At 38.1% G+C, this 25858-nt stretch overlaps 1 protein-coding gene and 1 long non-coding RNA gene across 2 annotated transcripts in view; one reads left to right on the forward strand and one right to left on the reverse strand.

The window, feature by feature from the left end:
* Positions 1 to 603: 603 nt before the first annotated feature.
* Positions 604 to 25858, forward strand: part of LOC148641083 (uncharacterized) — a 36303-nt gene continuing 11048 nt past the window's right edge. The window contains exons 1-2 of the long non-coding RNA XR_015929943.1: positions 604 to 806; positions 23496 to 23683. This is a non-coding gene — a long non-coding RNA (uncharacterized LOC148641083). The remainder of the gene's footprint in view (positions 807 to 23495; positions 23684 to 25858) is intronic.
* Positions 20454 to 25858, reverse strand: part of LOC148641084 (A disintegrin and metalloproteinase with thrombospondin motifs 15-like) — a 29947-nt gene continuing 24542 nt past the window's right edge. Inside the window, exons 7-8 of the mRNA XM_088618968.1 lie at positions 24130 to 24305; positions 20454 to 23810 (exon numbers count right to left, since the gene is read on the reverse strand). Of these exons, the coding sequence (XP_088475094.1) occupies positions 23036 to 23810; positions 24130 to 24305 (951 nt within the window). The 3' untranslated portion in view covers positions 20454 to 23035. The remainder of the gene's footprint in view (positions 23811 to 24129; positions 24306 to 25858) is intronic.

Here is a 25858-nt window from a genome sequence, read left to right on the forward strand (position 1 = left end):
TAAACAATTAATCAATTATGTAAATCAATTACAGTATGTACAGTATAAATTCAGTCAAACTTAATATCCATGGGTTCTCTGTATAAAACACTTTGGTTTTAAAATCACCATTGGAAAAGTGAGGATTTTGAATATAAAGCCCAGTATAGTAAAGAATGTTGTTGGAATTATGTTATTGTAGTTCTAAGCGAAATAACTACAGACCAGAGCATTCAATTCACCTAGTTTATGAACAACTCTATGCAATGTTTGGAATAAAACTCATACAAAATCCCTTCAGGTCTTGCCAGATTTATCGTTGGTCTGCTCCTTGATTCACTTCAAAATCCATAAACCACACATCTTGGATTTCTCCTTAACAGCACCAATACCGTGGCTCCACATTGGCATCTTACACCATACATCATACACGTTATAAAAGACAGAAGTTCTGGCACTGACACCAGGCAGATGGAACATAGTTGCTTATGTTCCCTTTGAACTTTACCTTCTCATGCGAAAAGTGTACTCGGTCTTCTGCTTCCAAAGTCACACAGAAAATAAGCAGATACGTCATTGTCCAGCTCCTGCAAACTCGTTTTTCAAGGTGTCATCGACACCTTGTTCCTTGTATGCACCAGACACAGAAGCTGCTGACCTAGGCCGATACCCTTTTGAATTATCTGAGCATGACGTGCTGTGCTCCTGATATGGCGCAGTGCAGTGTTCGCCTGTGAAGCATTTCCTTACAGACAATTTGAACACTTCAGAAGTCCTTTGAATTTCTGGAGGTTTGCACAGAAAAAGAAGGAAAGCATTCAGGTCTGGTAAGCATAGAGCCAAGCTATGACAGCTTTCCTTTTTTGACCTCTATTATCTTCTCCAAATGAGTAATTTCAAAGTAAGTTCTTAACTTCATGTGGGGACTGGCCAGTTACGCCTAGTGAATCATTTAATTTGCACATGGTCATGTTTTTTTTTCCTTTTTTATTGCTTTCTAGGGAAGAGAAGAAAAGTCATTTATTTATGAATTGTGATGTTTGTGTGGCTTGTTATTGCTTTGCAACACAAAGGTAATGTTTCATGATATACGGTGATATGAATGTACTGCCAAGTTCTCAGAAGAAGATCTGGAACAATTTCTTATCTTTCCTTATTAGGTGCAAGAATACACAGTCCATTCATAGAAGCAACTTTAAGACATGGTTTCGCTGACCGTTACTTGAACTTAATGAGGAATTGTTTTTTTTTTTTTGTTGTAAATCTAAGTGATGAAAATGTATGAATTTCTATGGGCACAAAATATTTCCTTGCTTATTTTTAAACATCTTTTATACAAAATAAATATTTTTTAAATCTTTTCATGATCCTTAAAATAACCATGTGTAAAATATCCATGTGAATCGCAAACTAGCGATCCATCTTGGAGCCTTTCATTTGTCATAGGCTTTGGCATTGACCATTACAAACGCTACATGCGTCTGCTATTGACGGTGCTGTCTCAGGCCAGACTAATGTGATTGGACATGGCTGTTGGTGGAAATGAAAGGGACACATCTTGTAAGCAGCGGCAAAGAGGGAGGGATCCTTCAGAAGCAGAGTGTGGAAAACCAGCCCCCTGGTGGTGCTCTTTCATGTGCGTGGTGGCCTTTTTCATGGGTAGCTTTTGAATCTGGTGGTGGTCCTCACAATGCAAATTAAGGAGACAATACGGGTGAGGCAAACGATAAGGGATCTCAATGCCTGAGAAATGACGTAATCTCGAAGCCGCCTTCCCAAGCCAGGCAGAAAGGAGGCGTCGGCTCTCCAGTCATAAGGTCAGCGATGCCACACTAACACGGACAAGAGTTCAGCATGGTCTCCTTTCTGCACCCTGACAGGTTTATAAACCCTCATTGTAGTTTACTGTGAAGTCAGTTTAATACAGGTTAATAGGAGGAAAAATAGGATTATACCATGAAATGCTGCACTAGCTGAGGAGCTTAGGAGCGGTTATTGGAAACAATGTTATTTGCTCTTATGAGGCAAAATAACATTTTTGAACACTGAGCTAAAATTCGTTTGCCTTTTTATTTCTTTATAAGGAACGCCTGCATCTGATCATAAGAAAAGACAGGCTGAAGCTATTGTCAGCTCGGCTGTATTTGATTTTATGCAACGGCCAGATATACTTCCCCTAGTAGATGTTATGTTTTGGAAAATGTAATGGGGGCAAAATAACGTCCTGTGCCAAAGAAATAACACTGGAAATGCCAATTTACTGAAAGGACTTCCAAAAAAGGAACGCGGTTTGAAAATATTATCCAGAAGTGGCCCAAACGTTGTGCCTGATTTATATCATTTTGCAAAATAATTTCAGTTTGAAAGAGTTTTATTTTGCTCAGGTTCTGTTTCTTTACGGTTGGATGTACAGTAATATTTTGTTCTTTACAGGAGCCTACCATGATTTAATTATTAAGTCAAATACTGTATCTGCATTTTGTTTCTGTTGTAGAAACATGGCAAAAGACATGAGACGTGGATGAAATGTTTACTGCTATATTTGTTAAATGGTTGCAAGTAAAGCCAGAGATTGATCATTGATTTCAAAGATTGATAATAATCAAATAACCATTAAATAGTATAACTCGTGGATAGTCTTTGTTGAGATGTATGATTGAATGTTGTTGAAGGCTCTCAATGATATAGTATAAATGTACAGTATATTAATCAGAAGAGTAAATCCAATGCACTGTTATTTTAAATGAAATTCAGATCTGTGATTCACTCTGGCTGTGTAGAATCCATTAGTACAATTTATCCTCATGTAACTACTGTATATTATATGTTTATCTGTGTCACTTGGTGTATGTTTTACTTTTGACAGAAAAGGATGTTTTCCACAATTAAACGAAATCTTTCTGGTTTAAGGAAGAGACCATCTTGATCTTTTAGCAGATCCAGGAAATGTTTGATAACAATCACTGGACGCTCTTTGGGAGTGTTCCGTATTTTCTTCAAAATGATGAAAGAAAATGCATTAATCTTTCAATGAGGAGCACATGGCTTAAACAAAACAGATAACGTTTGTGAGCAGATTGCTTCGGGATTCATCTTTCAAGAAAAGGGGAACAGTATGGGGAGTCTAATGATGTTGTCATCTTCACTCATCTCACTAGTTTTTCTTGTCCAAAAACAGTAGCTTTGAATCTTCCCTGGTTTCTTTCAGACAAATTCTCATCTCATCTGGGGGTTTGTTTGTGTACAAAGCTGCAGAGAGTTATTAGCCTGTTCCTTATGATCTTGAATAGACTAATGTACTTTCATAAGTGAAAAGAGTGATTCTTTACACAAGCCTGTAATCCCATTTGAACAGAAGGTTCTGTTGAAGATGGAAGGGAAGCAGAGCACAGTCTAGTGCATTTAAGCATTATTCATAGTTTGCTTTAATTCTTTATTAGTTATACATCTCATCTTTAATGGCCTGTGAAACTTGTCTTTGTATAAGCTGTGTTTTCCATATAATGAAGTAAAGACCAAATATCATCCAGTTGCACTACTGTATATGTATGATTGCATACAACTTCACAAATACTGAGAAGGACTCCCATGTCTGCTGCTCAGCTGGTGATGATAGAGCATGTTTGTATTGAATAAGCCATAATAGGTCTGCTGAAATATTTTTTTCTTAAAGAGATATATTCATGTTTGTAGCAATGACATATAGAAGCTAACTTCTTTTTTGTGAATGGTATTCTTTCTGGGTACAGCTTTATGTTGACCTATTTTGGAACCCTCTGCTTTTTACAGCACTATGAACCTAAGATTGATTCTTTTGGTGTGACATTGACTCCTCAGAAATATTGCCCATGTAGTAAAGGCCACTCATACAGTAAGTTTATGATGATCAATATCATGCACAGGCCTGCTGCTGTACATAAAAATCTATTACTTAACAGAGTGAAAGGAGGCATGTCTTCGTGTACTGTTTCAGACTATTCAACATTTTTTGCCTAATCTTATTCAGGAGAATTGAGAACACATTGGCTATTGATCACTCACTGCACATGGGGTTGCTGTACGTTTGTACCTTTTTGGCAGGTGCTTGTTCACATATGATATAACAATACCTCAGCTCGAACTATAAAACACACCTAGCTTTATCATGTTAAATGTTTACTCTGATGCTGCATATAAAGCATATCAGAATTTAGAGGTGATAATAATATTATGCATTAAAATTGTTTAAATCACTGAGTTTTTTTAATTAGTCAAGATTATTGCAGTTTTTAATGCCAGCTTGCCTTCCTTTGCAATATGGCTCTTTTTAAACAATCCAGGTCAAAGTGGATATCGTTTTGTGCCTTCATGGTGTGATCGACACTGCGAATGCGCCATTCTTCCCTGTAAACTAGTAATACGCCTGGCCGTGGCAGAACTTTACAGATAGGAGATCTTATTAAAAAAAAAAACATTTATTTCTACAGCTTTGGACTTTTGATTTTCAGAGGTGGCAGAGCAAGGTTTCAAAGCAGGAGAGGTGCATTGTCTGAGGCACAATGGGTCAATAGGAATAAAGAAGAAAAACCCTGTGAAGTTATAGACCACAAGAGTGGAGTGTGAAAAGAGAGGTGCCACCCACTTAGTGTGAAAAACGGTCAAGCGATTTTTAATCGTGTTAGCCTCATAATGTCCTGTCTTTCCAGTATTACAATATGCTTGGGGCTTTGAATAGCACACCACTCTGTAGGTGGCTTAAGAGTAAATTTTACTGAGAGAGCCAGCTCCTCATTTTCCCTATTTCCCTATTTCCACTACACATTTGTACTCGAAAAGAAAAAAATGTTAGTCATCCCGTTTTTATCTTGAAAACCTTTGTGTGCTCTGCCAGAAGAATTAACTGTAGGTATGACTTTTAGGAATGGATTAAAGTAAAGGAAAGGGGAAATGAACTGTTTTTATTACTCTTTGTATGACGAAAATATAAATGAACTGGTTTTATTGATGCATGCATTGCTATTGCTTAAATAGGCAATCGTATCACAGTGGATGTTATTGCAAAACATTTGTGTGTTGTACAACTCTTAAGGCATACACAAGTTAATATATTGTGCTTTAGAACAATACTTGAATATGTTTTCTGTTACAACTAATTGTATACTGCACATATATTGAGACATGTCAGACATTAGTGGTATTACTTAAAAATATATGTTTATTTCTAACTTGTTGTACTGAACCTCTTAAAACCTAACCCAAAGCCTCCATGATTAAAAAATTGTTACTGGAGAGCACTTTTTCATCATTTTTTTGAAGATTTGCAATGCTAATGCATTGTTGGTTTCTACTTTTGTGAGATATTTAGTGATTGACCTATGTATTCAGTAATATAAAAAAGCTTTGAAATAAAATTAGTCTTATTCTTTTAAAAGGCAGCAGAGATATGACACTGGTATAACTTAGATATTCCATATTTCATTTGAACTCCTCAGATGTCCTTAAGTTGATTTATGCGTAATCTGTTTACCAGTATTTATGCAATTTAGGCTCCTCCATACATCAGGGTTTGATTAATAAAGTCTTATGACCATATAAGCATGCTCCTCTGGGAAAGGGGTGATACATACCCCCATGGGGACTCACAGCATCTTTTATTGTTTTTCTTTTCAAATAAAAGGCACTTCAAAACTTTCAGGATCACAAAACCTCAGTAAACATTGGGAGGCCCACACAGGGAGAGGATTCTATAATGAAATATATGTATTCTTTGGAATTCCTGTTTTGTTTTTCCCGACAGTCTGCTAATACTGTAAACACCACAATACTGTACTGAATTATATTGTGGTGCATTTTCTACAAGAATGCAGGGTTAATATGGGATAGACTAGCTGCCATATGAAATACAAGACATTAGTGTACAAATGGCAAGAGTGAAAAACCCTGTTTCTCTGCTTTGGCTGTATGACAAAAGTCCCTAGACATTTCATATTACATTGCCACAGCTATGTAATCAGCATATCATATTACATTGAAGCAGGATTACCACTTATCGTACCCCGATCTTGTCGATCACAGAGGTTAAGCAAGGATGGGCCTGGTAAATGCTTGGAGGGGGGAGACCCCCCACCCAGAAAAAAACAACTGTTTGCATCTGCCAGTGGTGGTGCTCTTTCCTCTGGGCAAGAATGTCCAAATCAGTGCCCTGTTCTGGTCACTGCAGTGCTGTAGGAGGTGCTGTCCTACTGTATATTTGAGTTGTTAAACTGAAGTTCTGACTGTTTTATTAAGTCATTTAAGATCCCATAGCATGTTTTGGGATAGTAGGGGTGTTAATCCCGGTGTCATGGTGAAACTCATGGTGAAAGTTCCTCCTTCTTTCCTTTCATGAAGGCCCTGTATGCTGTCTCATGGGGCTACATGTGTATAATAGCTATAGTACATCATCCCCTATGAGTGACAGTTCTACAGTACCATGGACATCCTGTACGACGGGCTTAAGTCCCATCAAACCTTTGTGAGATGAGATGTGTAGTGTCTAGGGCTCAGTGAGAGGAATGGCACAGAATCCCACAAGGCTATATCTGCAACCAGCTATTTCCTTTTCTCTCTTCTTGGTTTTAACCTTATTTGTCAATTCTGAGAAGAGCAGCATCTCACTTTCTTCTTTTCTTCTTACACATCGTTATGTTTTTGTCAGCAAGACCGTTGATTTTCAATCTTCTTTTTTAATCTATTTTTAATGGATGGAGAATTGTCCCTTGGCTCTTCCATTTTTATCACACAGGATGTTTATAAATCCCTCATATTGTTTTAATACTCCTCAGCTGCTGATTGTGGCAGCACATCATCCGTCGGAAGAAAAACATCAATGTCTCTGTCAAATGATAATATAGTCCTCAAGAATGACCTCACATAATGAATGAACCAAAAAGGAGCAGGAAACACAAACTGAAACCAGTCAGAGAAAGTTGGATTTCTGTATGTTGTGCGTGTTCCTATCAGGTATGCTGCAGTGGACAGGCCTGGTGCTTGTAAAGGTGAAGTTTTAGCCAGAGAGACTCAGCCTGGACATTTCCCACTTGTAAAATAATCAGGGTGTTTTGAAGTTATATTTGTAGACAGAATAAGTTCTCATATTCTTACCTTTCACCATCTGTGATGTAATGAGGGTTTATCAGACTAGAAAATCACAAATATTTTAAAAGAGTGGCATGTGTACTAATGGTATCCCTTTTAATGGGTAGATAATCTTGAATGCGCCTTTAAATAAAAATAATTTGTCACACCTGAAATTTGTCTTTAGAGGGAAAATGAATTTTTACGGTATAGAAATTATAGTAAATGGATACAGTAGATTTGAGACTGGATAATTTCTTTATGCAATACGTAAAGTAAAAAATACAATAAAACAGGTTTTGTAAAGAAATGCTGGAAGCCTAAATGTAACAGCTGTCACAGAATCAGCTATAGCTACAGAAAGTTTGGATAAAGCCCTTTAAACACCATTGTTTCAGTACCTTGGGTCATATTTAAAGTACCTGTGAGTATTTTGTTGTTGTTTTTTTACTGTATCCATAATAAAACCATCATAACGTTCTTTCACCAGCGCTCCCACAGTCTGTACCATTTTATTTACTGTTGCGACATATGACTTCACTCTTTCATTGCTTTCTTCAAGATGTTTTGCCTGTTGTGTAATGAACTTCCTCAATACAGACTGTCACCGCAGAAATTGACATGGCAGTAACCCAAAGCCACAGAAACCACAAGTGGTAGGAGTCAGTATCTCTCCAATTTACACTATATACAGATGCCCCCCCCCCCCCCCCATATTAGCAGGTATTGGCATGCCTTGTTCTAAAAAATAATGTAATTCAGCCTTCTTTTATTTCTTGTGTTTAGACTAACAGTTTTAGGATACTCTAGGGACAGAAGCTGAAGCCATTTAGTTGCTTTGTTCATTTCAGAAGACTACAATTAAGATATGCCAATTTATGATTAGTTAAAAAAAAGCCCTCCTTCACAAACACACACTTGTATTTCAATGTTTTGGGGGAGAATTCCCATTTATTCGCCGCCTTTTCTCAATTCTTTTTCTTTTTCTCCCTAAATGCAACTCCGCGGGAATTAATAACAGAGAAACAAATGTTTTGGACACCTTTAGATTTAAAAGGCAATGTCACTTGGTTTTAAAAAGAAATTGGTTATTCCATGGGGAGTTTGTAAGGTCTTTCTATCTCTAGGTTGACATTGTCTCAAGGTTTGTACCCAAATTAATAGATACACAAGCCCATACACATACAAGTTGTACATTGCATCCCTAAATATAGTTAAATGTTATCTGTATGGCACACAAATAAAGCTTCTATTGTATACACCTGTTACAAGCTGCTATGGGGTCTTCACACAGCAGGCAGAAGCACTACATGTGAGGATTTCCTGTGCCACATTAATTTGAGCCTCTAAAAGCAGCTAGAACAGCCTGGTCCTGACATGACATGCATTCAAGAGGGCTTTGAAATATTTTCATCCCCAGTTTCATCCTTTTCATCTCTCACCCACTCACCACTCCCATCACGTTCTCATCTTCCAATAAGGATTTGAGGGCAGTGGTGTGGGGGGATGAGCTGCACTTTTATCCAGTCCATCAGCTTTCAATAGTTCATGGTAGGCGATGGATATCTGAGCTATGTTCTCAAGTCATTTGTGGATTGCCTGCCACGTAGATAGTCTATTTGATTGACGGGAGGTGTGTGTGGGAAGTCATAATAATTTAAGCACTGAGTCGTTTGGGTCGTGTATTTTGAGTATGTTGTTACAAGTGGGTGAGAATGCTGGCTGTCATTTTTCAAGCATTTTCTCATGAAGTCACATCCATTGCATCCTGACATGACCTTTCGTTTTCTCCAAGCTGTGCTTGGAAGGGGCTCCTGCTTCAACATTGACTTTGTGTCTACTGACAGCAGTTTATAGCAATGTCGACCAAGTAATCACACTAAATGGAACAACTATATTATTAAAATCTGATTCATTCAGGTCTACAAAGAATAGGCAGCCATCTTGTTGGAACATGTCTTCTGGGAATCGATTGATTGATATTGTCTGTTTTCTCCCAAATCGCCTTTACTACAAATGACTTACCCCATGCCATGTCATACACTGTTTAAGCAGCACGTCAAACCTGCCTGTCGTTTTTCTGCAAGACACGCTGAATATTCTTTTTCTTTGCACTTTGATTCTGAAGTAGATATGGCAGATAGTGCATTTTATATTTAGGAAGGCAGTGTCAGCACCTATGGAGTGCTACATACTACATGTGGAATATATTGTACTTTTCTGATTAAATTTTGAATTATTTTATGCAATTTTATGTAATTTTGTATCTCAAGAAAAAAATTGACAGATTAAAGGTGAGTGGTCCTTTTCTCAGCTTTTGCATTTGATTTTACTAAATCAAGAGTTTTCTATTCTTTTTGAAGGGTAATCAGTGCTTGGCCATTCTGTTGCAGGTATGATCTAATGGAATTGTCTCCTTTTTCCTTTTCTTCCCGTCTTTGCTGAAATCTGAATCCGAATGTGGCCATGTTTTCATTGGAAAGGATTAAACTTCTGGTCAGGTTCCTTAAATCGGAATCAGATCCACATATTTAACATTTTCCAGAATTCCTTTCAGGCTCACGTGCCAAGGAAGTCGAAACATAAAACTTTAAGATGTCGTTATTTCCCCAGTAGAGAACATGCATCTATGTGCTTAACAAAGACACACAGATGTTTTTTTTTCCTTTTGCTTTTAGTCACGGTTTGAACCGTGAATGAAACGTAAAACCTGAAATTATTTCAGTCTGGAGCTTTGGGATTGAAACACCCACAGAACATTTTTAAATATTAATGAGACGTCAATGGAAACAATCTCCGCATATACTGTAAGTTTTCTGTAAAGAGTTTTTTTATTTTTGAGGTGAGTTATTTTATATAATACAATAATATAATTATGAATATATAATAGTATATATATACAGTGTATATATTATATATACAGTATATATTATATTATATAGTACATTATGTAATAGTAGTAACTTCAAAACTCTATATTAGAACCCTGGGAAGCAGGCTGACCTGAACCACTCAGCTGGTCAATGTGATGCCGTGAGGACTGTTGATAGGGTAAATGTCAGGATCCATCAATGAAGAGAACGTTCTGTGGCATGGCGGCGGTGAGTCAAGAGAACCCTGTGAGCAAATGTTTGTAGCTACAGAAGCCACATATGCGAGGAGAGTGTTAGGCTAGGAAGCCAGCGCTCTCCTCTGTAGCATGTGCGCCTGAGGCCTGCGCAGACCACAATAACGGCCCACAAAGCCTGGCAGAGAGCGGACCACACTGACGCTGCACAACAATGCTACAGTATGTTTGTTTATCTGCCATCCTGCCCCATCCCACGCCCTCTACAGCTGGACCTCTGTTCTCCCTGTCATCCTCCCAGGGAGAGCCGTGTCTGATCGGCGGGGCCGCACTACGCCCTCCCCGTGCTATTTCAGTCGAGCCCAGTCTTCCTGTGGCTCTGATTTGGCCGTCTTCAGCCGCAGGATGGTTTTGTCATTTAATGAAAGCTTGTCGTTTCTCATCTCGTCCGGTGTCCAGCACTCTCAGAATGCTGAATGGGCTTGTCTTCCTCAGCACTCAGTGGAAAAGCAGATGAGGTAATTGATGGAGGCAGAATGCACTACAAGGAGAAGTTGAGATAAGAACACCAAAGCTGAACAAAACAACAACAATAACAACAACAACAACAACAACGTTCTTCAGCTGAGCAATCTGAGCCCATATATAATGTAATGTTATCACTTCAGACGGTTGTCCAAGAAAAAACAAATTGCCATGCTGTTCCACACCTGAAATGCATTAATTTATCCTCTCGGTCTTTTATTTGCTGGAGCTCAAATTACACAATTCCATTTTTGAAAAGTGATATTAGAAGCTTTTGAGATGCATTCTTTTTTTATTGTGATGTGATTGTTCAGTCACAGATCATAATGGCTCGCAATAAGGTTACAATAATAAAATTGACATTTACAACAATAAGAAGTACTGTAGTGGGCGCATCATAGTTTGGGTTACACTATGCTTACTTTGGATTCCCCTTTCAGATCATGCTATTTTTAAAAAATGATTTCAAGTAGCCAACCTTAAGACATAGTCTTTGGTATAAGTTGGCAGTATCAAAAAGAGAAGGTTGCTTGTATAAACTGGTTGTCTCTTTCAACTCATTTCAGTGCTATAATTTCATTCCACATGTAGCTGCATGGTACATGACATCATGCCTGGGTCCTTTCTTCACTGAAACAGAATGATCTATTATTGATCTGCACTCGAGACATTACCAGGCACAAACATGTGGAAAATGTGAAAATCCTAATCATTTTCTCATGTTTTTCTTGGGGAAGAAGTCGCTTTTTGATGTTGAAAATGTCTTGGAGGTTATATTAATGCCATTTTGAATTGTCTGATCCTGCAATGAACTAATGCAGTGAAAATAAAACCTAAACAGTGGTTTTCGTGATACATTATCTTGACACTCCAACATATGAGAAGCATATGACTATTTTTGCCAGTGATTTGCTATCACTGCCATTAAGATTTTTTCCTCAAGTGATCAGGATGCATCAGCATTAGTGTTTTTGGCTTGGGCAATTAAGAAGTTGGCTGAGGCTTTTTTTTTCTTTCTGTTCTGGATTAAGTGGCCAGAACATGAAAGCCACAGGCTCAAACATTGTTCAGTGATTGTTATTCAAATTATTCCAGCATTAAATTAATAGCAGTTGGGTGTTTGAAATATGGATGATAAATGCAGTTAAGCCAGACAAAAAATGTAATGTCCAGTCAGGGTGATGCTTAAATGATCTTAGAAGTGACATGGTTTCATTAAGAATAAAAAGTCAGAGTGAATTGGTCTTCTAAGATACACATACATTTTCTCTTTAGGTTGTTTGCTTCTGTAAGTAGTTATTTTTTTATTTTTAGAGTTTAGAGTTTCCTTTTGTTATTAAAATCTTCTCAAATGTTTCACTTAAATGGATTAAACTATATTTTTTTGTATTTCATAGTAAAAATAAAAAAAAAATCTAAATTGAGCATTAATTAAATTAGAAATGCTGCTGCCTTGTATTATTATATTGTAAAACTACAGGCTTCTCTTGAAATGGTTGGAACAAATGAATGTCATGTTGAAACTTTCCGAATCTGCTGTTGTAGTGGACCAGGATTAACACCCTCTAGTGTCAAAAGTGGAAGTCAGAAACCTAGAACGAAGACAGAAGTCAAACTAGGTCCTTTTCCACACTGGTGCGCAATTTTATTAAAGGAGGTTTCTCCTGGTGTCCTGGCCATATCCAATGAATGTTTCAAAATCTGAAATTTTCAAAAACCTCAGTACTTTGATTTCAATTAAATGATCTGTTCCCCTCCCTCTTTGAGCTCCAATGTATTTAATAATTATTTGGCGGAAGTGGCCTGGCTGACGGCCTAGAGGGACAAGGCTGTCTTGATACCTCCCCAATTCACATGACAGGGAATGAGCCTGGGAGCTGCTGCAAGGGTGAAGATGGGGTGCAAGAAAAGAAGCCCAAGAGGTACTCAGGTGAGACATTTATACTTAGGAGAGTGCAAGTGGGCATTAGAAGGGTGTCGACCTCCTCCTGCACTTAAACTGCCTATAATTTGCAAATTACTTGAGGTCTCCTAGCCACTAACAGTCTCCAAATTACTTGAGTTTTCTCAATAGGAGTTTAGGAGAGGACTAGTTCTTTAAAATTAGAAAGGCAATGCTTTCCCCTGAGAAAGGGGTGTTTTAGTTAGATTAATTAAAATGGATTTGCTGTATAAGGACTTTGTTCCGTTTCATTTTTCTTTTCTCTGGAGCTGAGTGTGCAGTTTTTTGTGCTTAAATTCTTTGCTGACACTCCTTCTGCTTTTCACTTTTACAAACCTGAGGTCAGCATTTCGAAGTGGCAACAAATCACCAAACACTCTCCCTTAGCTTGGCCGTTCTCCGGAAAGTGCATGCTGGGATATCCATCTGTGCCTTCTATCATTTATCTCACAGCTGATCTCTGTATATTTCTCTGTCTGCCTGGATTTTGATCTGTCTGTCCTCCCACATTAATGGTAATGAGCATTTGAATAATGGAAATCTACTTATTTAGAAACAGTAGAACTTTTGTTAGCATGGAAAGTGCTTTAGATTACAGCAGGAGCCCCTGAGCAGTAGGTGCACGATAAACATAAAGTGCAAAATGTTTGTTTATAGGCATTTTGGGCTTCTTTATTCCATAATCTTTTCACTTTGGATTTTGCTTTTATTTCTTTCTATCTACTTTCAATTAAACCTCCCAACACAGAATTATGTGCCCGAAAATGCCCATGAAAATCATATAAACTCTTTCATAACTCTTAATGCAACACACATAGGGGAACATTATTTTTAGTACTTGAATATTTGTTTTGTTCTGTTTTTATTCTTGCAGATGTGTTCTTTTAAGAGGAAAACACTTGTTCATGTTTATTGTTCACCATGTTTGGTGGCCAATTGATGAGAAAAATAAAGCAGACATCAAGCACATGCTTTTGTAGTACTGTATTTTTCCAATACTGCTTTTAAGAAAAGTTAACTGGAATAAATACTACCTCGATCTTCACCCTAATTTGAATCTCATAAGGATTGTATATGGATATGAAATGTGTATTTCATTTGCAAAGTGTAATTTCACTTGGCTTTCAAAATCATTCATATCTTTTATAAGTGGCATTTGTAAAACATGGATACAGTGGTTCATTATTTTATTATTGCAAATGCACAGTTTAGCTATATTTAAATAATATTCACCTTTATGATCTCATGTTCATAGACTGAAATTATCCCTGCTTTAAATGTTTTATATGATTGAATGACGTCCGTAAAAGAACTGCAGTCTTTCCTCTCAAAGTGCAGAGAGCTGTATTTTGCCTTCATAAAAATAGTGCCCTTGTGACCTTGTGTTCATTCAGAACATTAGCTTCTTTTTGCACGTTCTCCTAAAACATTTCAACAGGTTACATACTTTGACAAAACCCATAATTAAAAACTCCACTAAAGGTGATTTAGTGACATTTTAACAAACCATAAAATATTACCTGAAATATGTAACCATTTTTGGTTAATTACAAGGTGTGCTGGTGCACATTGGTGTGGTTTTATTTTTCCTGTTTCATTACAGAACCTCCATCTGCAGTCGATCCAGGGGAGATACAGTATATTATTAATCTATCCATGATCAGAAAGCTGCCTGTTACTTGAGCAGCATCCCAGTGCACATCACAGAACACAAGGAGGGTCCATCACAGAGCTCACACACGCACAAGGGGACTTAGAACATGGAGAGACTGTTTAATTTAGCCCGCATGTTTTCAGAATGTGGAGGGACACTGCACCACCTGGAAACCCTCATGAGCACAGAAAGAGCAAGGAAACACCACACAGAAGGGCTACTCTAGTCCAGAGCCAAATTCAAACCTCAAGTGTTCTTAGATAGCAGTGCTAGTTGCCTCATCCGTGTACCACCTAAGAGTTTTTTTTTTTTAAGTAATACATATTGTGAAATGGAAATTAGATGAGCATCTTCAGTTTTCTTTCTGCAGGCTAACAACACATTTCTTGGATGCTGTGAGCACCAGTTATATTTTATGCACTGCATTTTCTTCTAGTGTAGCTCAGTCCAATAATTCACACAGATTTCAAAGATGAGGACAAAATTTGAATGCATGACAGGTTAAGATAAAGAGTTTTAAAGGGAAGCACTGATCACTGGCTATTCTTGTTTCTTCCCACCTCCCTGAGTAATGGTGGATAGATGTGATTGGCTGTTCTCTACTGTCCCTTTCTCTGTAGGCTTGCAGTGGTTGTGTGTTCTTTATGCTACTTTGCTTTACTATTTTCCATAACTAAAATCCCTACCAGAAGAAGCGATAAGTTTGAAAAGGTTAAAAAAAGGTTGATAAGGTTAAAAAACAAGGTTTGCAATTATTTAATTTGGTCTAGTGTGTGTAATGTACTCCATCAATCTGGTCATTAATGGTATTTTATTTTTTTCCCTCTTCAGCTGATATAAGTGCTCCATGTTTGATTTGCCTGCGTTATGTACACTAACCAAAACTAAAGCCATCCATCAAGTGTGTTTACTCCCAGATTTAATTTTCAGTTAACAATGACAATCTTTAAAAATGCTGTTATTGTTCTTAATTGAATTGGGTGATGCAAACATTCATAAATCACACATTCGGAAATGTGTTTTAATTTGCGTGGTATTTCCGTGTTAGTTTCTTTACAATGTACTGTATGTGGCATCAGAGGTTCAGTTCATGGGTCTCATCATTGTCACAGTGCCTTTGAGAAATAACCAGCCCACTAAAGCAGTGGTTTGAGTGAAGTCAGGTTTTGACAGCCATTCAGTTTCCAGAGAAAGGATTCTCAGCTCTGGGCTCTGGACAGGGTCAGCCTGTGAGCAGCTACTTCTTTGTAAAGGTCAGGGAGAGAGACAGACATCATGGCACAATTGTTGTGCTTCGGTGTGGGATGGAATTTTTTTTAAAGTTTCAAATAGCTGATGTGATGAGTGCGTTCAATGCAGAGGTGCAGATGCCAGTAGTTTTTCTACATTCAACAGAATTTTGTTTAGTTTCCGATAGATTTGATTTTTCTCTGATGGTATAGCAGTTTCGAAGCAACTAGCTTCAGTGAAATACGAATGACCGCATAACTAACTTACTCATAATCCAAGAAAGATGTGGGAATGATGTACTGTATGTATTCGCATTATCAGAAAGTTTGAGAGTCATTCTGTGTGGAATGATTGTGATGATGCACAAAAATACTTTACAGTGTGGCTGATCTTCTGGAAGATTCTTTATGGCAATTTCGTATTCGCAAATATTTATGGTTCATTCCTGCTCTGCCCACACTTATTTGCTCAGCAGACATGCTTATTTAAATTTGTGCGGTGGTTAGCAATGTTAAATGATTAATAAATTGGTGAAATGCACCAGCTCAATTTGAAAACAGTTTCAAGTAAATTGACTAATCAGTAGCAAATAAATAAAATGGAAAGCAATATGTAAAGCATACTGTATAGTACAATACATACAGTATGCTACAGTGACAGACTGAAAGAAGTACAGGTATGAATTTATTTAATCTCCCTTCCTGACAGTATATTCCTTTGACCTCATTATCACTGAAATGTGTTTTTCTATATTGATTTCCTTGACTACTGAAAGCTCAAATTATAGCCATATCAAATTTTACACCATAGGCTCCTGTCTATGATAGTTTTTTTTTTCCTGGCAAAGGAAATCCAGAACAGTGAATCCCTTTCTGAATTAGGGCCATGAAACTTTACAGGATTCTGCTCTTGGTCAGACGTTGCCAAAAGGTGTCTGACTGTTATTGCTAATTATTCCCTGACTCGTCCGCTTATTGTTGACGATGTTGCTGTATTCGCAGTCCTGCCAGAGCGAAGCTGGGGCATTCTCCCCTTCCCCACACAAAACACACCTTTTTGTCAATCGAGCTAAAATGTAGAGAAGGGGGCAAGAATAAAGAATTGGGTTTATAGGTCAGTTACTTTCAACAGGAAATATAAGGGCATACTGGTGAGTAGGATTTTCCCTGTGCTGAAGAATTCCATTTCCCTTCCATCTTGTCATTAGCTGGCCAGAGACTCCAGCAGACTTTTTGGCACTGAGATCCGTATCCAGTTGTCTGTGTGTGACCCAATAAAAAAGTGAGTTAGGAATAGCAGGATCAGGATGAGAGGACATACACTGTATAGTTCCAAGGGACCCAAAGCCGCATCTTTGACGTTACCCCAATGTGCAGTGAGTCGCAATAAACCTAGGAGCAGCCTGTATTCTCATCACAATGAAGCTGGATTAACTGGCATGATGTGTTTGGTCTGTGACTAATTTTCCAGGGTATTTAAATAGCTAATTCAGCTAAATTCTAAAGTCTATCATCAAATTCTATCAGCTCTCCGGTATCATACTCTTGATATATATAACCCATTGGGAGGCAGATTAGCAGGCATGTTGTGGCAAAGATGTTAAGCCCTTGCTTTTGCGTGAGTAAGGTCAAGAGTTCAAACCCTAGTGGGAAACAGACAGCATTAGCTCAGCTATCTAACCTTATTCGCATAGAGGTTGTGTGAAGATCGGGCAGCCATGCTTAGGTCATGTTGTCTACTCAAAATAAAATGGAGACATAAACTGCTTTTTCCACATGACTTTCATGAATCCCTCCAGAAAGTACTCTGTAAGATCTACATAACACGTTTTTAAAGCTTTTCAGGTGAATTAACCTGAAGTTTTTGTATTTTTAGAATGCTAAAAAAAAAGGTTCTAAGATGCCTTCACTGTACTTTACCATGATCCATATCTCTAAAAAAATGACCAGCAAAAGTTGACCTGGGTTGACTCATGTACTTACATCCATCAAGGAGAAAAAGCACAGTAAAGACATGTCGAACCACAGGGAATCACTGCAAAGGAAATGTAAAACCTTAGCGAATGTTTGAAAATATTATGAGAAATTCAAGAAATATTCATAAGGGAGGTTACTGCTATGCGTGCAGGACTGTCTTTCTCATCTAGCCATTAAAGGGCTTAGCAGTTTTGAGATTTGGGGTTTAGCTTTACTGGGAGCATGGGTGTTTCTCATCTCAGCAGCTGTGCCTATTATAAAAGGGTGTGCTGGTCAGGGAACCAGGCTCAGGATGTGAAGGAGGAACAAGGATAGAAAAGAAATCTACCTTTCAGGTCTTCTACGAAGTTAAGACAGCGTTTCCCAGCAAACAGTTTGCTCCTCCTGAACCTGTAAGCATCTGTGTACTTTTATCCTGAGATAAACTTAAAATGTGTGAACTGTAAAATGCATGGGATGCCAAAAGACATGGTCTTTGCTGTTTGTGAATGTTAAACATTCATCACACTGAAGACTATTAGTGTTTAACACTGTGAGCCTTCAGTGTAACGGACATGTTATTTCATGAAACCTATTGAGACTACTCCAATGACCGGGCTCATTTATAGTAATTGTCTTTTTGTATCATAATAAAACAATAAAAAGTTTCGGTTTGAAGTAAGGTTACGTAAACACATTCATCCATCCATTTGCTAACTGCTTTATCCAATACAGGGTTGTGGAAGAGCCAGATCCTTTTCTGCAAATATCAGGGGCAAGGCAGGGTACACCCTGGGTGTAACACCAGTGTTCATTTTCCCAGAAGCCAATTAACTTTTTTGCACTGAGCAAAAACCCAAGTGAGCATGGGGAGAACATACAAACTCCACAGAAATAGAAGCCCAGGAATTGCACTCAGGGCCTCAGTGCTGCAAGGCAACAATGTCAGCCACTGTGCCACAGTGCAACTATATTTCCAAATTTGATTATGAACCCAGGTGAATGGATATGCCTTGATACACAGTGCGACACAGGGAGGGAAACAAATGCCATTCGTTAATAGTTCTGATATATGTCCTAAATTAAGGGGATTCATGATGTAGCCATTTATTTCCTTTGTACTTCTATCTGCATGACCTGTATTAAATGAACACACATCAAAGGTTTTGTTAGTCTCTTTCACTGTAAGAATACAGTTGCACTGCAAAAACACAGCGTAGTGTCTGCTGACACAGGAGTAAAAGGAAAAATTCCTAATAGGACATTGCAGCCTGGAGAGAGATTCCTTTGCCTTATATTTGAAATATTTCCAGAGAGATTTGATTGGAATGCTTGATTTTTTTTCCACAAATAATCTCGTCTCAATATGTGGTGGATAATGAGCCAAAAATAGGGTTGAGCTGATGGGCAGTTACTCCCTTCAGATTAGGTTCTTTTTGGATCCCGTTTGTCGTTGTTTTTTTAAATCTGAATCTGCAGCAGCAGCAGTTTTTATGAAGTATCCACCCAATTTGAAATCACTAATTGTTTTCTGACTTGGCTGTCTAGCAGTGACTCCTGTACATATTTGGGAAATCACGAGAATATGGACAATCCCCACTGGCACACAACAGACGCCCTGACACATGAGTTAGTGCCAGTTGTAGGGAGGGCATATTATACTATAACACAGATTTAACTAAAATTTCTGTTTAAAACAGATAGGTTAATAACGATGCATCTTTCAAAATCAATCTATTTGTTTTAAATGTCTGCAGCGACACCCAGCTAACTCAAAGTAAGAACTTTCCCTGGGTATTTCTCCATCTCACTTCCCAACTGCCTGCTCAGTTTTCTCTCTGAAATTATGCTGGATCCTCATGCTGAAACTTGGAATAATAACCCAAGCAATTGATAACTTAAGACTGTGGCTGTCACCAGATATATTTTTGATATATCACTGATATATTTTTACCCAATTTGTCAGAGATGAGAGGATGTTGAATAAGGATATTTTCTCATGCTGTGTGTTTGGCTATTCCAACTTCTTTTGGAATGAAAAAGGCCATACATTAATTTTCTGCCTGGAGGAAACACCCTTTTGTCAAGCGATATGAAACTTCCTTATATCACCTGACTAATTTAGCTGCAGTTCAGGATTCTGGTGATTTTAGACCAATATATGGATGAATAATTCTTTTTTTAATCACTTAAAGCTCCATGAGAACCTTAATTTCAGGGCTAAAGATAACAAGTTCTATTTTTTTCAGTATTATAGACCAATGGCAGGTGGCTTGTTTTATAGCAACCGAAAAATCTGTGCTTCAGTGCAAGATTTTCAGCATGCCGAGCGTGCTAACAAAAATTCCTGCTTCTCCCAGGAAAAGAGTCAATTGCCAAAACCACTCCAATTTTGATGATTTCATTATTCTTGACATTTCAGTGTTGAATACACTCACTTAAGGTGTTCATAGAACTTGTGTGCCTGGTTGGGAGTTACTGAGAATGTCAGTTAATGACCATGGTAAAGACATGAAACAAATGCTGTATGATAATGTGTCCTGCAATGGATGTAGTATTTACATAAATATGAAACATGACCATTTAAATTTATTGTTAAGTTCACAATTGCTATTTCACATCAAATGGCATACCTGGAGTATACCTGTGGCATTGAACTGCTTACAGAAATAGATTCCCTACAGAAATACTGTATTTATTTGCAGTGTCAATATTAAATTTTTGTGGTAGCTGTATGTGACATGGTATGTGAGGATATTTTAAATATTTTTGATCGTCCTGATACGAATCAGCTTTTTTCATGTTTAAAAACCAACACTACTTTGAATGCAAAAAGGCTTCAAAGTGTTTTTTCACCTCTAAATGAACTTTCACTTGTTCATGATTTCATAGATGTCTAAATGTGGAGCAAGGCAGGTTCCAAAAAAGAATTTCTAAATGATTTTATTTTGAATAAATACTTGGAAATGTCACAGACAATTCAAAACGTCAACTGTAAACTAAAACTTCTTTTTACATTATTTTATTGGTGCACTGCTGAATGGATGTATACATAGTATACAGAGCAGCCAGTACAAAAGGTGTAAAGTCTTTTGCTGTACAATGTGCAAAAGAAAACAAAATTACAAGTAATAAAGGAACCATCTTTTAGATGGAAGATGTGGTCCCCTCGAACCAAAAAAAACAAAACAGCAAAAATATGTGGTTTAATGGAATACAGGATTCTCATTTAAAATAGTTATAAAAAACTCAGCACATACAGTGGGAGAAACTACATGTCAGATCTGAGGATGCGCATTGACCAAAACTAGGCCTTTAACCGATTTGTTGTTTGAAATAATTTATGTTTTTGACGGCAACTGTACCAGACAGGGCTTGACATTAGCAGCTGCACTGCTGGCAAGGAACAGAAAGGATAAGGACCAACTAAAGCAGTATCTGCCAAAATCCTAAAGTTCAACAACCGCAAGAAAACCAGGTAGAGGAGTAAATCCGAGACAGGGACCGTTCTCAGTGAGCGTGCAGTCATCGTCAGGTGTCTCTGTGTCTAACTGCCTTTTTTCCTTTTATCCCTCTGATTATCATTCGACATGGTATATAACCATCCTGCAAACCTCAGCCAAACTACGTATGGACAAGTAATGTGGAGGACACCCAATATTACTGTCTGCATATATTCCTTTTTGTCTGTGTCCCATGACTTTTTTGTTGTAAGGCCCTGGTTAATATTCCTCAGATTATTTCCATTCATTTAACTTTTGATTACCTTTCTGTGCAGGTTGTTTTGCTGAAAAAGTTACTTTGTGAGGTGAATTGAACCATGATGAGAAGCACCTTTGTTTAATCACACCAAGTGCTTCAACTGAAGAAGGCATTTTGTAAAGAAGAAATGGCTTAATGCATCAGTCCTTTATGCTTTTGCTAAGGGGACTTCAAGCAGTGAAAAGTGGCTGAGTAGAGTGAGCTCCTTGCAGTACATAGGCATTTTATAACCTTACACACATATATCTACACTGAGAGGGAAGAAAAGGAAAGCTGAATCAATACAGCTTTTTCAAGACACAGTTGACCACACCAGGTAAGAAAGCATTAGTACAGCAATACAGTTTTTTTCAAGAAAAGAAATATATGTATGATACAGTACATACTTTCATTCTGTATTGCATTGGTAACATTTGAGTCCCTAAAATAAAAGACAAAAAAGTGTTACTTTCTGCATACACAAACCTATATATGTAATCTATAAATAATTTAATGCACATTTTATCCATGCATTGTTCCGGGGTTTGACAGGCATTTATTAATACCTCTGTTTTAAGTCATATTTTTTAAATTTGTTGTTTTTGTGTACACTTTCATTTCCTTATACGAAGGACTTTTGCTTTCATGTTTCAAAGTACAGCGTTCTTCATATACAGAATTCTAATCACACATATAATTTGTTTTATACAAAACACTAAATTTTATCAGTCTACTAAACTGGACACTTAATTTTCATTAGGCATGCACATCAGTAAAGGGATAATCCCATTTTGCATTGAGCATTGGGATTTGTACATTTTTGATACAGAAACATTATTTGTAACATTATGAAAATGGTGAATAAATTAAACTTTTAAGCAACACATTTATACATTTAGGAAATATATATCTTTGGATTTTTTCTGTATTTTTTAATGTTTTGTGCAAGAAGAATGGTTTAGAAAAATATATAAAGAATTGTATTTACACTGATGCAGGCATTTCAAATTTCAAAATTATTTTGGTAGGGTTCATTTTTCTTTCAGAGTGAATTTAAATTTTGAGAATCTAATATTGTGTGTATATACTAATACACTGCTAAAAATAAATCTTGTAAACGACATTTATTTAGAGATATTTACCTTATGCATTTAGGACTTCAAAGAAGTGCTTGAATCAAAATTTGGTTGCTTTTCAAGTATAGGCTTGTATTCAATCACCCATGACAATTAGTATGTTTATCGACACTTGTCACTCCAATCTCTACTTTTAAAAGTTTTGGGGGTCAAAACATTGAGGGGTGTGTCAGTTTCGTTATTTAATCCTAGACGTAGTCACAGTACACACATTTTATGCAGCATCCCTTTCTGTGGATCTTAGCAGAAAACAACAAGAAGAGATATAACTGTTTTTCTTTTGCAGAAAAATTGTTAAAAAAACATTTGCTTATTTGAAGTGAGGGGAAGTCAAGACCTTATGTGGAACAATATATGCTTTCCTAAAATTCCAGTGATTCTTAATTCATTTCATGTACTTTCTTTGGCATCTTATCGGTTTCTAAAAGACTGAATCCCGAAAACACTGTCAGTGTCCAAATCACAATATTTTTTTTTCTTTATTAGAGGTAGACTTCTGTGTGTAACTCCCACTCTGTGTCATTTGAATCAATGGCCTACAGTTCGTACCTCTCTCGATTTACTGCCCTAGCACAGCTCCTCTCAGCAAGTGTTCCTCATTTTGCCCCCGTATAAGCCGATGCACCAGAGCACATCGGTCTGGATCGTTGACTTTTGTGCCGAATGCGTTTGACAGATCCTGTAAGCGATGGGCCTGGCGGCTGGGGTTCATTAACATGGCCGCAGCGTGCAGAAGTCAAGTTCCTGCGGTTTCTTCTTGCTGTTACAGTGGTCTCGGGGTAGGAGCAGGCCGGTCTGAGTCATGCAGCGTAAAACCCGCCTTTTGAACCCTTTCCCGCATGTTTTGGAGCAGGGGGACCACTCTCCTATGCTCCACACGGGACACGGGTCGCCGCACAAACGGATGTCGTTGGGCTTCTGCGCAGTGTCGCAGTCGGTCACTAATTTCCCGTCGGTGTCAAGGCACTCCACTGACCTTTTCTGCAAACCATTTCCGCAGGTCACAGAGCAGTCCTCCCAGCTGCCCACTGCCCATTTGTACATCGGCCTTATGTACTCCGGCTTACTCCCTTCTATCTTGTTGGTGTCCACCAGGACACTGTTGTGCGAATGGTCATTCCCATCCTTTTTGTACACCATCTTTTCTTCCTTGTTTTCCTTGGGTAAGTAGTAGGAGTACCGGACCCGCGGCGGGGTCATTTTCCCGACCGAGAGGACCTCCACCGTCAGGGGCTCCTGCAGGGGCTTGAAGGCCTGGAGCATCTCCACCGCCGTAGCCGTCCCGCTGTAACGGAGCAGGCTGCCTTTCACCATGATGTCCCTCTCCACCGCTGACACCACATAGTTCCCGTTCAGCAGGTACTTCCCTTGGCTGTTCTTCACCGCGAGATAGTTGTCGTCATTCACCATTCCCCTGTAGCCGCGCTGTCGGATGTCAATGTTGGAAGCTCCCACTGGCAGCATCACAACAAAGTTGTAACCGTGGCTGCAAAACATCAAACAGTAGGGCGGCGTTTCATATTAGCTGTGTATCTTGGCACCACAGTGGAAGAGAGAGATCAAAGTAGGATGCCTAGCTGGTGAGAGACATGTTACAACTGTACAAGCATTAGCTGCTAAGAAGCTATTCCCACACCCTGCTCTTCTTTGATACATTTATAACACTTTCTTAATATACCAGGAATTCTTAAACTGCAGTAGATTTTAACTCATGTAGCTGTTAATCCCATCCTCACAGTTTCGGGGAGCTATCTTTCCTAATTAAAAGACCTGTCCTTAACGCAACAGGCCCACTGCACACTTACATGGGTTTCGTAAATAGTCCTGAGACCTTTTTGCAGCTCTTGTTGTCTCCGCCACACACGCCGCACTTGTCAAACTTTTTCTTTGAGCTCAGTTTCCCATCACACCCGGCTTTGATGCACTTTCCCTGCACACAAACTGACGAGGAGTCGGGAGTGCAAGGGGTCCCATCCACGACCTGGGCAAAAATCGGGCAAAATAAATTGGTTGGACCATTAGTTAATAGAAAAGCGTTGCCTACAAAGCCTGTTCGTCATAAAAAGAAGTCTTCACTTACAAGGAAAGATTACAAAATCTCTGCGGGAGGTTTCATTTCATCTGGACAGCAATATATTTCTGAACATAAGTGCTCTTTTTCGACCTGGGATTGAAGGACTTAATGGTAGCTATTTTCTCAGTTTCAGACATCAGATTGCAGGCACTCAGCTCATACAATGTGTGCTTCTTGAGTTTTTTAGAAGATTTCAATGTCTCCATTACATACTTGAATCCCTCCCATACCGACATGGCTATTTTAAGTGTGCTTTACTGTGTTTGCTGTTCATTTCTCATGTTTAACTCATTTTCCAGTTTTATAGTTAATTTCAATATAACTATTGCTTTGTAGCTTGACTGTCATTTTCTTTTAGCATTCACTGAGAGCTTTCCAATTGCATGAAGGCTAATTCATTCTTTATATCACATTTTACGGCATAATGCCTTGGTATTGTTGAATTTACAGAAACAGATTATTTATTTTAAAGATGACCTCGAGTCTTATCTGACCCTTATCTTAATGGCTAGAGTGCTTAGCAACGTCCTGAGTCTGTCTAAGTCTATATCAGCCAATGTCTATATCCAAGTACATCACCCTGAAGAAAGGTGGGAAGAAAATGCAGAAACCAACAAAATTATTTATGGGCAGTTCATTTTAGACATCTAGAAAAGTACTTATTTATTTTAAAACTATTTTAACTTATTCCCTTTGCAAGTCTTTTGCGATTTGAATTTTTTGCGAAGATCGAATGATCTTGCCCTTCTGTACCCAACCACAAAGAAAATCATGAATACCGTATAGGCAAGGGTGGAGATAAAAAGCCAGCACTAAGAGTGATTTAAAGGGGTGTTTCTGTTTCTGTTGAATAAACTGCTGTTGCTGATGCTGTGCAGCTGTGAGAGGTAGCTGTTCTCAATGGGTCTCTTTCCATTCTCTCCCACAACGACAGACCTGCACTCTTCAATCTGACACCCTTCACTCCACACTTGGATATCTTCAAGAGATAAGCTCTCCTGCATTCCTTTTAAGGCAATATAATCATTTTTCTTCTTTTCTTTTAACAGTAGTGAAGTACAGTACTGGCTCTTCTGTGTCAGCATGCCATTAGGAGCAGGCATGAAGGACAATAATATAGTGAACAGTACCGGGAGGCTGCAGTGGTTTTCTCCTTGTTCAGTTAGTAGTAGGCCATCTTGTTGTTTGTTTTCCTGTATTTATCCACTACCTTTGCATGTTCAATATACACATGCATGCATACAGTACATTTTTAGAACACCATTTCATTATTCCTTACACATCTTCCCCAAAGAAGCATACATATAAAACCAAATAGAACCATTAAGTTCATGCAAATATATTAAAAGCATGACAACTGATAGCCATGTGAGCCATCTGATACAATGTTTTTTTTGTAATGTTGGTTCTGACATTTAAGTCTTGACTGTTGTATCTACGTTCCTCTTTTAACATTACTT

Source organism: Lepisosteus platostomus, chromosome 25, assembly GCF_059453375.1.
Source record: "Lepisosteus platostomus isolate fLepPlt1 chromosome 25, fLepPlt1.hap1, whole genome shotgun sequence".
In the NCBI taxonomy this organism is placed as follows: Eukaryota; Metazoa; Chordata; class Actinopteri; order Semionotiformes; family Lepisosteidae; genus Lepisosteus; species Lepisosteus platostomus.